The 14,247-nt window shown below is 43.4% G+C and overlaps 1 protein-coding gene across 1 annotated transcript; it reads right to left on the bottom strand.

Annotated features, from left to right (window-relative positions):
* Positions 1-5,770: 5,770 nt before the first annotated feature.
* LOC104148247 (CDC42 small effector protein 2-B-like) lies at positions 5,771-12,480 on the bottom strand. The gene is made up of 5 exons (XM_009681334.2): positions 11,972-12,480; positions 11,157-11,269; positions 10,000-10,213; positions 9,447-9,548; positions 5,771-8,956 (listed from the first exon to the last, which is right to left on the bottom strand). The coding sequence occupies exons 3-5, from the start codon at positions 10,051-10,053 to the stop codon at positions 8,882-8,884; spliced, it is 231 nt and encodes a 76-aa protein (XP_009679629.1). The 5' UTR covers positions 10,054-10,213; positions 11,157-11,269; positions 11,972-12,480; the 3' UTR covers positions 5,771-8,881.
* Between the last annotated feature and the right edge of the window lie 1,767 nt (positions 12,481-14,247).

Consider the following 14,247-nt stretch of genomic DNA (forward strand, 5'->3'; position numbering starts at 1 on the left):
GGGCCGGGGCCGGGGCCGGGCGGCAGCCCCGCGAGGAGGAGGAGCGGGAGCGGGAGGCGAGCTGCGGCCGGCGCGGCCCGGCAGACCCCGGCTGCTGCCTCCACCTGCAGGCGAGGCGGCTCGCCTCCGAGGAGGGGACGAGATGGCGCCGGTACCGGTTGTCTTTTCGGAGGGAAGCGCCGGCTGCGTGCTCTGAAGAAGCCGCAGTGACTATCCAGCGAAAATGGCAGCCTGCAACCCCAGGTGTTAAACAGGGGCGTCGACAGCACGGCCCTGGCCACGGGGTCCGCGCGACCCGCAGGGCCCGGCCAGCCAGTAGTTTGAGCTTAAAGGCGTTAGGAGACGGGGAAGATTTGGGGGCCGTGCCTTTCCCAGCTGGTGCCAGCCAACGGGCAGAGACGGGGCTCCCGGCGTCGGCCCGGCCAGGAGGCGCCCGCCAGCCGGGCTCTTCACGGGCCTCGTTGCGTGGCCACGTCCGCCTCCTCCCCGGAGCGACGGGGAAGCGGGACGGAGGAGGACGGGAGGTGGGCGACAGCCCAGCGTTAGTAAACCCAAGCCTCGAGCGGCTTGCCCGCGTCTCTGCTCGTTCGCCAGCTAGCAGCGGTTGTTAGCGGCCGCCGCCGGAGACGGCGGAAAGGTCTCCACGTGCACGGTTCTCCCCCGTGCAAGTCTAAGGGCAAAACCAAGGAAAACATCCACAGGAAACCTTCCCCACCACATTTATTGCAAGTTTTCAGTAAGCGGCTTTGTGGCTGTGAGAGTATGAATAACACTTACCTAGCCGTAAATAAGTAGTATTTTGTTTGTTAGATCTATTTTGATAATAGCGGGTAAGCGTTTTTTCAGTGATAATCAGCAATTCATTCTTATATCAGCAATAAGCGTATATATCTTGTAAATTTGCTAGACTGCAAAAGTCTGTCAAACATCTTAATGTGCTTAAGCAGTGAAGGATAATGGCACACCAGGACACAGCTAAGCAATCCACATTCTGCACCGCATTGGTGCCTAGAAGACAGCTAGTACATTGTCCATCTGTGCATTTCTATTTTGGTGCTGTTGTCAGAGTAACTATGACACTTTACACCAACTACTGGGTATTCTTCTGAATTTAACAAGATCCGGATGACACACTGCAGATTACTTCAATAAATCTATCAGTCCTGTGATCTCTAAGAGCTAAGGCTACGTATACGGCAATGCGTTTAAGGCGGGGAAAAGGTGTATAATGTGAATTGCAAGTCCACAGCTTCTCACAAGATCAGATCCCATGGGGTGTCCTGCCTTCCTAAATACTTATACTGAGAGTGCGCAGCATTCGTATTCTGTCTGCAGCTGAAAATAAACGTGCTGAGGAGAAATGCACATTTTGGGGCAGGAATTTCCTCGTATTAAAAAAAAAAAAAAGTGTACTTCTCCAAGTATATTTGGTTTGTTTTCCCCCTTCCTTGATAGATGTCTAAAGATATTGCATAAATACATCTATTAAGTGCCTCCCCTGCAGTCCATCAGGACCGTGCAGGTTAGAAACACCTGCACTGGAAAGTCCTTACGTTTCTCCAGCAGTGGGGCAGCTCACGTTCAGAATATCAATCAAACGTCTTAAGTAGTCTTTGTTGGCAACTTGCCTAGTGCCCAATTTTTTCTATTGGCTTTAACATGTAACCAAAAATAAAAATTAACTATCTAGTCTCACTTTCAGCACTATGAAGGAAAGATAAAATTACTCCAAGACTCCTCTTCCACTAGCTTAACTCTGAATTACTATCTACTTCTATTAATTTTGCATGAAATACTGTAAACAGAAGCTAGTTGCCTTGTTAGATGCACAGATCTGGAGGGTTAGCTATCAGCATTAGATAGTTAAGAGAAAACATACAGTGTAATTTTTAAAGGGTTAAGATTGTAGCAGAGGGCTGTGCTCACTAGACAGTTAATTCATATGAAAATCAGCAATGAAGGGATTTGGGGTTCCTTAATACATAAGCTTCAAAGGGATGAAGGATTATTAATCTATTGTGTTAATTTCTAAGAACTGAGAGAGTGTACTGGCCCAAATACTGAATGTAAATATACATCTAAGAAATTCAGTAGAAGCTAGAGTAATAGGACAGAATAAAGCAGATGGCATGGAAAAAAAAAAAGTGCCTCAATCCAGGGAAATTTTACCGCACCCTATATACTGTCTCTTTCAGTGCCTCATTTTCACAGCTTTTGAGCTGGAGCCTGGAACAAGACAGCAGGGTATCGGTGTGAAACCTCTTGATTAAAGTGACATAGGGAACACTGTTACTGAAACATGCTGTCTCTGAGAGACATGTCCTCATTTTCGCCATGTGGGTAAGTGCACTAGGCTCGATTTTATGTAACTCACATAGGACTCTTATCTCCTGGCAAGAAAACGATCCAAAATATATTAAGACTAGCATTTATGAATTATTTTCTCATACAAACACACAATTAGGAAATACTTCCCATGTACAAACAGCTGTATCTGGAAATGAACTAACATCGATCCATGCAGGTAAGGAACAGTTTAGTCCACTGGATACTATGCAGCAGTGGGAGAATAGCCAATTCGCATACATTTACAAACGTAACGTTTGAAGTAGTTGAGAGGGAAACTACTGAACGCCGTCCTCACACACCAGTACGCCGCAAGGTCACATTAGCATGCGTTAGTGAAGGGCTGTAAACCTTACTTCTGAATTAAGGTTCTCAAGCTTGTATCAAGCCCTCAAAGGTACTGAGTCAGGTTTTCATATTTCCTGATGGTAGGGACTGAGAGAGTAAATACGGATAACTGCATTTAAAAGCATATTATTTTCTCCATTAGTATGCAGCTTTGGCACATGTTGAGACTGGCCTTTCAAACTTACATGTTTTAGATTAAGGGTTTTAAAAAAACAGATTTCTATCTAAAGTATGATGAATGTCTACATACAAATTCAACTGTGTATTATATATGCAAATTAAATATTCCAGCATTATGCCATTTGAATTTTTCAAAAGCTGAGAAAATTAACAGTACAAGACATAATTCAAATTGATGTTTTTTCCTGAATAAAAGTTCCCCCTTAGTAATAACCACCTTGTTTTTGTCCAGTTTGGATTTACACAGCAATATCAGAAGAGACCTAAAGTTTGTAATAAAACCCAACAACACGTAAGGAAAATCTTCCCTCCATTTACATTGTTTTAATAACATATAACAACCAAATGACTCACTGAGTAGAATAGTTTGAATGCAGCTTTGTGGCCTTGATTTCATGAGTGATTTACTATAGCAGTCTCAACAGATGACCCAGAGCCCAAAGCTGGCATTTTTGTACATCCGTTACTACTCCTCTCTAAGCAAGATTGAAACTAGGTTAAGAGGACTTCTCCCATTTGAACCATTTTGGGGTAACATTCTATGGTTTTAGGCATGCTTACAAGATGTACAGAATAAGTGACAACTGCAAGGTGTCCGGCAGCCAGCCACACTGCAGCGCTTGATTAGCTAGTCTGGGCTGGGTTTAGGTGATGCAGAGCCCAACACATGCCATGCTAAGGGTCCCCTTCCACACACCACCCTCTCTGCAGGGGCAGAATTTTTTGTTATATCTTTTCTCTCCACTCTGAGTTCCCAGGTCCTAGCTCAGTGAGGAGCACCTCAAGGCAGGGGCTTTTTCTGCACTGGATGTCATACCAGTTGTGCCCCTCCCCAGTTGGAGGGCTTGCAGCATCTTTTTTCATGTTTCTTCTTCCTGCTGTGAGGAAGGGAAAAGTCTTCATGGAAAGCTGCTGTGGCCATGAGGCCCTCCTAGCACCCCAGCCTGCAGCTGAGAGGAGAGCCTCACTTCAGCCTCCTCAGGCACACACAAGTCCCCATAAACTTTCAGCTCCAATCTGTCCATACTCTCCCAATACTTGGAAACCGAATATCAGAAGCATCTGGTTCATTCTTCTGAAATTTTGGGAGCAATGTGGGCTGAAAACAAATACCATCTTACCACTAGTACTTCGTATTAACTCCAAGTTTTATCTGTTTTGTTTCATGGAGGTATTGTTGGGTGCAACTGGCCTCAGCACTGAGGGCATCTGCCACCTCACATTCATCAGGAAAATTGCTGCCTTGTCCTCCAAGCATATACTCACCATCAACCTCCAGCTGCTGAGACTTCTGGTGTCTCAGTTTTCTGCAGACCGCTTCCTAAGCCGCTGCAGGAGAGGATACCAGCATCCATTAAGAGTACTTTGGGAATCTGTGTTTCATTAAACAGAAGGGTACAAAGTCCCAGCTTAATCATGCGTGCAAGTACCCAATTTCCTCAATATACCAATTACGCACACCTTGCCAACATTTTCCATATTGGCATTAACAGCACTGTCCTACATGTCACAGAAATCAAACTTGCACATGTTCTGCCCCCTGCAAGCCCCTCACAGTGGTAAACACGCACCACGGTGCCTCTCTCAGGCATCCAAGTCTGCTTCATTTGTACATTCTTTTTTGTAGCTCCCAAACAACCTGTAAGCCTCTTTCACCACCTTTCCTAGAGCAAAAGGGATTGCACCACAACAAGGAGACTTTATACTTTCATGCAGGAAAGGACAAAACTTGCTCAAAGCTGCATGTGGTGATAGGTCCAAGTAACTCCACACCAACAGGTTCTGTCAAGGAAAGAGCTCTCCTATACAGGCCACTTCCTAGAGAGGCCCTGAGCAGTGCAGTGGTAGGAGACTTCACATGTATTTTAACCACACAAGTGCCAACAGGAAAACCACTGATATGAGTGACTTGTGCTTTGTGTGCTAGACAAATCACTGCATATGAAGAGGTAGCTTGTCTGCAGAAGCCCAAGCACCAATTCTCCTAGAGCATCTCCTTAGCTGCACAGAGACCTTAGGTGGAGAGGCAGGCATCTACAGTTTTCCACTTCAATCATTAACTGCTACTTTGTGTATAAACTTTGTGTTGATCCAGGCCATCTATTAAGACAGAAAGGTACATAGTAAGAGTAGTACTATGATCCAAAGGAGTTGAAATGCAAGTCTCAACACCTTTTTAAAAATATATATAAAGGATTTATTCCCAGCAGCCTTGCTTTTCTAAAAACATTCCACTCCATTTATGGCTCTTCTGTGTTCTGTCCTGAAGCCAATCTGCGACCTAATGAGGCAGGAGACTTCCCATTTCAGGACTCCACACTTTCAATGTTAACCCTGTGGTGTGCGATTCATCCACCTTACAGAATTTAGGATGGGAAGTCCCCCCTCAGGGGTTATGAACTGGAAGCGTGATCCGGTAAGTAACGAGAGCCAGAGCCACTGTCAGTACCCATTTTTTTAAGCCAGCCCCATTGAAGAATTTGCTCCCTTTGGGGTGGGGAGAAGGCAGAGTAGGAGGGTCTAGCTTTATCTCATATTCCTCAATTACGTCCAACATTACCAAAACCATTTCACAGCACAGTGCTTTAAACAGTTGTGTCCGCAGGACTGCGGAGCATCTGGAAACCTTACAGGAACCTACTCACCAGAGAAGATCTTTTCGTACTGTAACGGTTTTCTTCCCAAGTCATCTCATCTCTCTCTGCAGATATTATGAAAGGCAGACAAAAGTATTCTTATCTTCAACTGTTAAGTTTACAGCAGTGTCACCATGCTGATAACAAAGTACATCCAAAACCAACCAAGAGCAGCCACGTGCTCATCCTCAACTGAGAGATTTGATTTTTCTATCCTACTGTATTAAGTAACATGTAAAGAATTTCATAACCACACCTCCATGGGATTTAGCATTGTCAAGTTTCATTTATTCTTGCAGGCACAGTAAGATTAAGAACATTGATTAACCCTCTCAAAGAGTTTTTTGTCTCTACAGAGTAGAAGTCACAGAAGCACCTGTTAATCCATTAGGCCGAGATCATATAAGGAACAGCACTACAAGCCTGGGCTGCAAGATAACCTGGAACACAGCATAACCCCATATGATTGTTACAGAGCCCCTACACAAGGTAAGGGATATATCAGGTTGTGCAATTTTTTTTTTTTTTAAAGTATCTACACTGCCACAATACACAGATGCACACTATTTAAAACAGCTACCTCCCCCCAGCCAACCTCTTTTCAGGAGGCAAACAGACACAGCAGCGAGAGTACACATGAAAGACTTCATCCTGCTCTGCTAGCAACTTATTTTATTTCAGACTACACAAAGAAAGCAGTAAGTGCCATCAAGTTAGAGCAGTAATATTTATTTCATTGCCACATCGTACTGATGTAAAGATTTCACAGCCTGCACAGTAGATAAAGAGGTCTGATCCTTGGGCCTCATTTACTGTACTGTATTCCAGTCACGTTAAAATAACTAACTCACTCACTGAAGTAGTAGCTGGTACAGAGCAGAGACAGAAGAGACTTGATGGAAAATTGTGCTCTCTAGTGGATAAATTTGATTTTGTTCAAGAAAGTTTCAAGCCATGTTGATACCTGACCAATAGGTTTTCAGGGCAGAGAAAGTATCCAGATTTTTACAATATGAGAAGAGCAAAAGTGCTTAGCTCAACAGATTTATTATAACCTAGGTAGGTTTACACTAGCCACTTGCACGACAGATCACAGCTAGAGAAGGGTTGCAATTATACAACTAAAAAGAAAGAAAAATTACCCAAATCCCAAGACATGCTTTTATGTTTGTTTTGATCTTAAGACAGACATCTTTAATGCAATAGCAAAATACTTCTTTCTAATACTATTACTATTTAGTTCACTTTAATATGATCCCAGAGAATACTGATGAAAACAGATTAATTTTACACCAGATATTGCTGCTTGGTTTACAGAATGAAGACGAGGATTTTTCTAAAAAGAAAAAAATAAAAACAGTTTAATAGCAATTCTCTGTGGATTTATTCCTAAAGAGGAACTGACACAATCACCAACTTTATTTCTAGTTCTGCATACACTAATCTTAAATTTACTGAATGGGTCTTCAGGAATTATTAACTGCTGTTCAATTTGCTTTCCTACAGTATTAAGGAAATGCCACCCATTTTCTTCATCACAGCTGTCCTAGTATTTAATACTACTCTGCTTTCTGGACAGGTACAAACCAATGAACGCATGAACTCCATTTAATGACAGATGAATTAATATTTATTTTTTTAAACAACTTTGCCACTTCATGCTTCTTCAACAGCCTACAGGATTTAGCTTTTTTGAATTCTGTATCCTAACTAGGTTATTGGTATAAACCTGAGGTTAGCAAGGAAATAGGAATATGAAAGACTGTTTTAAAAAGCTAGACAGCTAACTCGCTCTAATTTAAAAGTGTACTTTAAAATATGGCATGCATTGTAATCCAAGAGTAAGCATCCAGCAAGACATGGATGTTAGATTTCTGTTTTATGCCGTTGCCAAGTGTGATGACTTGTCGCTATTACAGAAAGTAACATTCTCTCTCTTCCTCTTTGGCCTTTAAAGATGAAATACGGGAAGTGAGAGGAACATTTCTTCTTTGAAGCACATAGAAACACAGAACTTGCTCTCATACTTTAAATCCCCTTGTATATGCAGAAGAGGCAATTTAACACTTCAACAAAACAATCTGGATTTATAAGCATCACAAGCCACAAACAGAATCATATTTGTTAAAAGATCTGCTAGCTAGACGTTTGGAAGGCAGATATTTAAGAGGGAACAAAAGTTCATAGCTGATCTTATGCCTACAGCAAGAAGGGAAGAGTCTCACTGACTTCCATCATGGCTGTGCCATTTTGGTAAGAATTTGAACACTTACATTTAGTTAATCCCCTGACAGCAAGCAAGTTTCCTATATTTCTGGACTGGTTGTTCAGTATTTTCACAGTATTCTTTCAATCTCCGCCCTTCACATGACTATATCAATCAAGTTGTACATTTTAGTTAAGCCATATAACTTAAAAACATGCATAAGATTTCAGTTCATCCAAAAAAGCAGTCTTGAAATTAAGGAGCCAGAAAGACAAATGAGATCCCCCTTGAAGTCCTGTGTAGTTACTGTTAAAGACAGGTAGCGTGATCTTAAATAAATACGTTTAGTTTAAAATTCAGTAACATTCATGCAAAGTTAACATACAGGTGTAAAGAGTTTGTAGCACCACTTCATATTAACAGATACGCGTTACTAAATTTGTTCCAGTAATACCTATCAGCTACGCCAGTGTGTGTATGGAAGGGAAGCAGCCCAGTAACTGAGAGAAATACTGGTTTTTTTAAGCCTCATTTTAGAGTGGGTATACTTGCAAAACCTGGATCTTTAGTTACAGAGGCTTTATCACAGCAAAGCAGAAGTTCCACTGGGCTCCTCAGACACAGCTAACTATACCATGTTAGAGTTCATTTCTATAAAAAGTCATGAGAAAATACTAAAGTACAGCTCAGTAGACTAATGCATTAGATTTGTAAGGCATTCAAAAATTAGCCCCAGCGTTATAAGGCTGCAAGATCCTACTTAGAAATTCAGTTTACCTTGTGTCGGAAGTGCAAGCAAGCTACATCTTCCAGTTAAATCAGTCCCTGCATTTCTTGAGGGGAGAGATCAAAACCCAGACAATTCCTACCAACTTCCACTCCCACCCTACAAGACAACTTAACTTTTTGGGATGCAGCTGGCAAGTCAGGAAGACATCCACAGCAATGCATTACAGGTGTTCCTACAACACTACCACAACAGACCATTTTAAGGACGATTTACAGTAACTTACTCAGAAGCTATTGTGCAAAGAATGCCAAACCTTGCACTGACCTATTTATAATTCAAGTACTCTCTCTCCTCCATCATAAAGAGGTTTTAGATAATATGAAATCACAGTCCAGGAGGTCCTCATAAGGCAGGGCAGATTTCAGTCTTAACTTTCTACATCTGAACAGTTGCAGAAGTACCATTTGTGTAGCCACCTTTAGACTTCATGTGGTCCTGAATTGATACAGCCTAGAAAAAAAGTTTGAAGATATGCATCTTATAAAGTCTAGTTGTCAAAGCAATTTTTAAAAGCATCAATTTAAAGCGGCAGATGAGCCATGTGTTTATAGCGCTAGGTCTCAACAGCAATGAGAGGAAATAGGAATTAAACATAGTATTTTAAAATCCCATTTTAAATTGGTGCATGAAGGGGGTCTTCCTGTCCAAAAATCCAACTAATTTTTATATTCCTCACCCTGGCACAGATTTGACTTTGGGGTGATGCAATATCTGGATCTAGCGTGAAATGCGTCCACTGAACCCTTATCTAAAACATTCGCATCACACAAAGTCAGCTCCTCCCCTGAGCGTATCTTCCATAGCATCCTACGTGCACAGCTCAAAGGATTATTCTGTTCCAGCATTACTCTACGGTAGGGCAGGGGGGTGTTTTCCCCTCTTATGAATATCTAGTCTTTGTGGTACAGAGCAGAGAAGTGGCCGAGAGGCGCACACTTACAGATGAGAAGCCACTGCTCATCTCTCCCGCCCCAACGTGCGCAGTGTGCACGAAGTTCATGGGCTCTCCTATCATATCCCGGTCCAGTCTCCGACGCCTCTTCTGCGGGAAAGAGTATATCTAAGTTTAGAAAAGAGGAGGCAGCTTTCAGGCAGAAGGAAGCAGCTCAGTTAAAAGAAACCGATCACTACTGACCCCCAGTGACTCCTCATGGCAGCAGGACTGAGCTTTCAGACTGTTCACCATAAGAGAGAATCAAACTCACCTTTACTACTGCTATCTGATTTTTAGCAAGTCTTTTTTTTTGTTGTTTTTTAAATTAAAGTGTTGGAAAAGTCAGTTCTCGCCCAGCAAGCCTGTGACCTGCAGATAGTCACAGTATCAAAGCTTCTGGCAAAACACATAGTTTAAACATGGTGTAACAGGTCCATTGTCAGCTTTTGCTTTCCTTAGCACAATCTAATCAAAGCAACATGAAAATGAAAGCGTTTTCTGCATAACCAAAAGACAAATTAAAAATCTGATGACAGATGACAATTGTGCATCTACCCACCGGCTGCGGCGGTTCGCCGTTGCACCAATTGAAACAAACCAGGAACTCGGTCATTATATTTCTCAGTAGGTTTCGAGGTCTTGTTAAGTGGTGTTGTTTCTTTCAAATTTAAAGCAGAACAAGGCCCAAGATGCAGTTCCTCGAGTGAGCTGAAGAAGGAATTGCTTGTGCAGATTCACAGGTGAAGGTCACAGCAAATATCTGATGAGCAAACCTGCAGAGGTTATTATTTAAGTTATACTAAAACATTTTAAAGTAGAGTTTTGTAAGTTACTGAGCTATAGACATTTCAACAGAACTAAAACAAGACTGAAAAAGAATTACGTATACTTGCATAGAGGAGTAGCGGCAACTTAAAAATCAGTATGTTCATGGTAGAAAACTGGGCAAAAATTATGTACGTTCACTCCCAGATAGAGACATAAATCCTAGTTTCTTTACAGAAGTGCAGTATCAAAGCAATACTAGAATTGAGTTAGGGCTTGTTTAACACACAGGCCGTGATCCGGGTGCAAGTGGAGCTGGCCAACAGTTATGAACTGCTTAGCATTTCCAGAGATGATAGTGTTGACACACAAGAGACTGAATTCTTAAAATACATAAACACTTGCAGAAGAGCCTCTTTCTTGCATCTTATATAATTACTCTTCTTAAACATACAGAAATCAAAGTACAGAAAATTCTACAAATCCATAAAGCCCTAAAACCAGGAAAAAAAAATCTTTGTAACAGCAACAAAACCAGTTAATCAAACAGAGCCTAAAGCTTCCCCGAACATACCAAACCATTAGTACAGCAGACCGAAACTGGGGTCACAACCCAGTAACTGACTGGAAGTGCCCAGAAGCTATGACAACATCAACTTTTTAGTCAGCCCTTAGTAACTTTCCTTTTATATCCTCCTTCCTTTCAACTTCAGGGCTATAGAGGGACTTTTCACAGTGACATTTTCATACCCCAGCTCACTGTAACATTTTAACTTAGTAGGGAAAGAAAATTTTTCTAGGAAAGCTTACAGCTTAACAGAAGTTACAGCTTCAAAAATTCACCCGTTCTGAATCCCCACTGGCGTCCCCGCAAACAGCATAAACTCCCCCTTCACAGCCATTTCCTATATAGTCCCTCCATTAGGTAATTAGCACATCCATTTCTTTCACCTTTGTCATTCTCCTTCACTTCATCCCGTCTCATACTGCAGGCAGGTTTTTTTAATGTTCTGTCATTGATCTTTCATAGCATTTGCTGCGTTTCCCTCTTATTTTTCGGTGGCCTATATGATACAGAACGGAAAACTTCTATTTTATCCTGGGTGGGTTTAGTACAAGGCGTTATCTGGCTAAATTGCTATTTTTCACCTCTCTTCATCCTCTCGCAAAGGCCTTTAGCACCACTGATGCCTTGTACAAACGCAGCAAAGAAGGGACCGTGGTGCCCACAGCCGCAAGGCCATGCCGAAGCCCAGGCTTTGGACTACCACGTTTCACATTAACTGCACGTCGTTTTGGCTTATTTCATGCTAAGGGGACCGTATCCAAATGAAGACTTTTCTTAAAAATCATACAGTGCGTCACAGCAGACAAATAACCCCCCTTTGAAAGCAGACTTGCTGAGATGTGGAACGAGTTGACCGGCGTGCCGTGAGCCGCAGGAACATCCCCACGGCCCAGCACCGGCTGCTTGCGCCTGCCGCTGCCCCCGCGCCCCCCGGACCGGCAGCGCGGGGGGGCCTCAGGGCATACCTGCGCCTCAGCTGCCGCTCCAAGGGCGTCCGGACCCCTCGGGGCTGCCCCACGCCACGGCTGGCACACGGCCAGCTCCCGTCCTCGGCCACCCCGGCTCACGCGCAGTTCCCGCTCCCGGGCTAGACTGCTGTTTAGCAGGAAGGCGTCAGCGCGATCCTGCACCCGCTGACAAGTCCCTTCGCTCTGCCCGTTGCTGCAGAAGTCTGTTCTGCAGCGCACTTGATGCTTACCCACAGGTGTTAAAAAAAAGAAAGGAGAATGGAAGCCAAAAATAGCGCTCTAGTTTGGCATGGAAATTGCACAGCAGTGCTGTTTTCGCCGCGCTACCCAAATAGCTCGTGGCTCACTTCCACGCCTGCGGCAGCTCTGCGGGTGTCATCCTGGCCAACGGCAGCGCTGCGTGTCTTCCCGGTGTGTTTTCCGACAGGAATCGTCTTTCCCTCTGCATGAGTCAGAGAAGCATCCTCCAAAACAGGAACGGCTACGTACGGGCGTAGGACAGCACCTTCCTCCCGGAGACTCAAGGTTTCCACGATAACCGGAAAAATTTTGAAAACATCTTCATGTGTTTGTCCAGCCTCACCCGGGGCTAAAAAAGGCCGACAAGAATCCCAAAACCGAGGAGAAAACAACATTTTGTCACTGTTGGCACACAGACTAGGACGGGACAATATCCTGTTGTTCTTTCCCTCTATTTTTCACCATAGCAGCAGCAGCATCAAGCAGAGAGAGACAAAGGGCCAGGGAAACGGCTAGCACGCGCACAGACGCAGATGTCGTGTGGTGTCGAGCGATGCACTGCCCCTCCGGCACCCAGAGCCTGGAAGTGCCTTTCTGAAGAGCTTTCTGAATATTTAGATACGCTCGACGGAGCATAACGCTCAATTTTTTCTATCAGTGTTATGTATTACAAAATAATCAATATACTATTTTATTTTGCTCATAAAACATGAATTCTGTACGAAGGGTAGAATGTTTGCCTGCATCAAAAGTGTCACCCCTCTTTATAGACATGAGATACGCACGCTAATCCTGACTAATAACATATAAACATACAAAACCATATCTACTCGTCACAAATGGCCTGTAGACTCTAGGTCTGATCAGGATAAATCCTTGGCCCTGAGCTATCAGGGAAAGATAATGAGTGTCAAGTTAGCATACAGCACCTTGCTCAGAGGCGGGCTGTCGTTACCCTGTCCCAATTGACTTTCGTAGTGATAACTTCTGTGTTATCTGAGTTGTTGCAGTTTTCATTCCTCCAACTTTGTCAATTTTGAATCAAAGAAACATATTTCAGCCTAATAATCTTTCTAAAAATCACCTTTCTGTGCTTTTAATTTGCTATTTATCTTTTCTCTGCTCATTTGTTACACAGACCATGTTAAAATCCTGTAATGGTTGTACGTTTACATATTTGAATGGCAAGGTAGGGTAAAAAACAATGGAACTTCCACTTCTAAATCAAAAATTAGTTTTGAAAATAACACTTCAAGAGTACAGTAAAAGCGTCTGCCTTAACAAAGATGAAGACTTTGGAAGAACCTCGGAGCCAACCAGCAGAAGCTTGTGCTGTAGAACAAGCTTAACTGCTTGGAGGTAGCATCCTGACTTTATTAATATATATATAGATTACAAATTTAGTTTAAGATCAAACTGCACCGTAACACTATTACATGGTCTGATTCTACATGGGTCTTCTGGAGTCCTGGAGCTTTACAGAAAGATCAGAATCGAGCTTTATATGAGACCTCCGTTAATCTAGGTATATTGGTAACGTTAAACTAAGCAATCTGGGTGCAGTCTCAGAAGTTGTAAAGCTTCTCCTTTTAGATGCAGACATAAAGATTTAAAAAAAAAGACAAGAGAGGCTCTCTGCAGCAAAATGGAAACAAGCTTAGTCACAAGCTGAAAAAAAATGCATTTTTAATCAGCTGCCCTCCCCCCCCCCGCAAAAAAAAAGAAGAAAAAACAAGAAATCAAATTATGCGTTCTGTTTGGGAGATAAAAATAAGTACTAGAGAAATCAGCTGGGACTTGGCTGGACTCTTATCAACAAAAAATTAGTAAAAATCAAGAGGAGAAGCAAGCTGAACGGTTGGCACCACAGCCGTCGCGCACACTGGTGTTGAGAACATGCCAAATCGACTACCTTGCTTGTAAATTATGGAATTTAATGTTACTAAGAACAAACTCAGATTAGACTTGAAAATTCGCTGCCACCGTTAAGTTTTATTTCTTTGTGGAAGGGAAAAGGTCTCAGCAGCCCAAGGCGAGGTCCCTCAGGCCCAGGGCGGGTTCCAGGCCTGGGGACTCCCGCGGCCGCAGCGCCGGGAGCCCGAGCGCCGGCAGCCGCCCCCGGGCGCAGGCCCAAGCGGGCGGCGACGCTCCCTCTCCTCCTCCAGCCGCAGGCCTGGGCAACCGTCCTTCTTCCAAGCACGGGGGACCACCGCAGACCGGCACTCGGCACCGAGTCCGTTTCCATGGCAAATTCCTGCTGTCCGTG

This window comes from Struthio camelus, chromosome 12 (genome assembly GCF_040807025.1).
Source record: "Struthio camelus isolate bStrCam1 chromosome 12, bStrCam1.hap1, whole genome shotgun sequence".
NCBI lineage: Eukaryota > Metazoa > Chordata > Aves > Struthioniformes > Struthionidae > Struthio > Struthio camelus.

What these genes read in the sequence shown, in the direction of transcription:
- LOC104148247 (XM_009681334.2), bottom strand. Translation starts at nt 10,053, where the DNA reads ATGACCGAGTTCCTGGTTTGTTTCAATTGGTGCAACGGCGAACCGCCG. An exon ending in ACGGCGAACCGCCGCAGCCG is followed by an intron (nt 9,549 to 9,999) that starts GTGGGTAGATGC and finishes TCTTTCCCGCAG; the next exon opens with AAGAGGCGTCGGAGACTGGA. An exon ending in TGAGCAGTGGCTTCTCATCT is followed by an intron (nt 8,957 to 9,446) that starts GTAAGTGTGCGC and finishes CTTTTTTTCTAG; the next exon opens with GCTGTATCAATTCAGGACCA.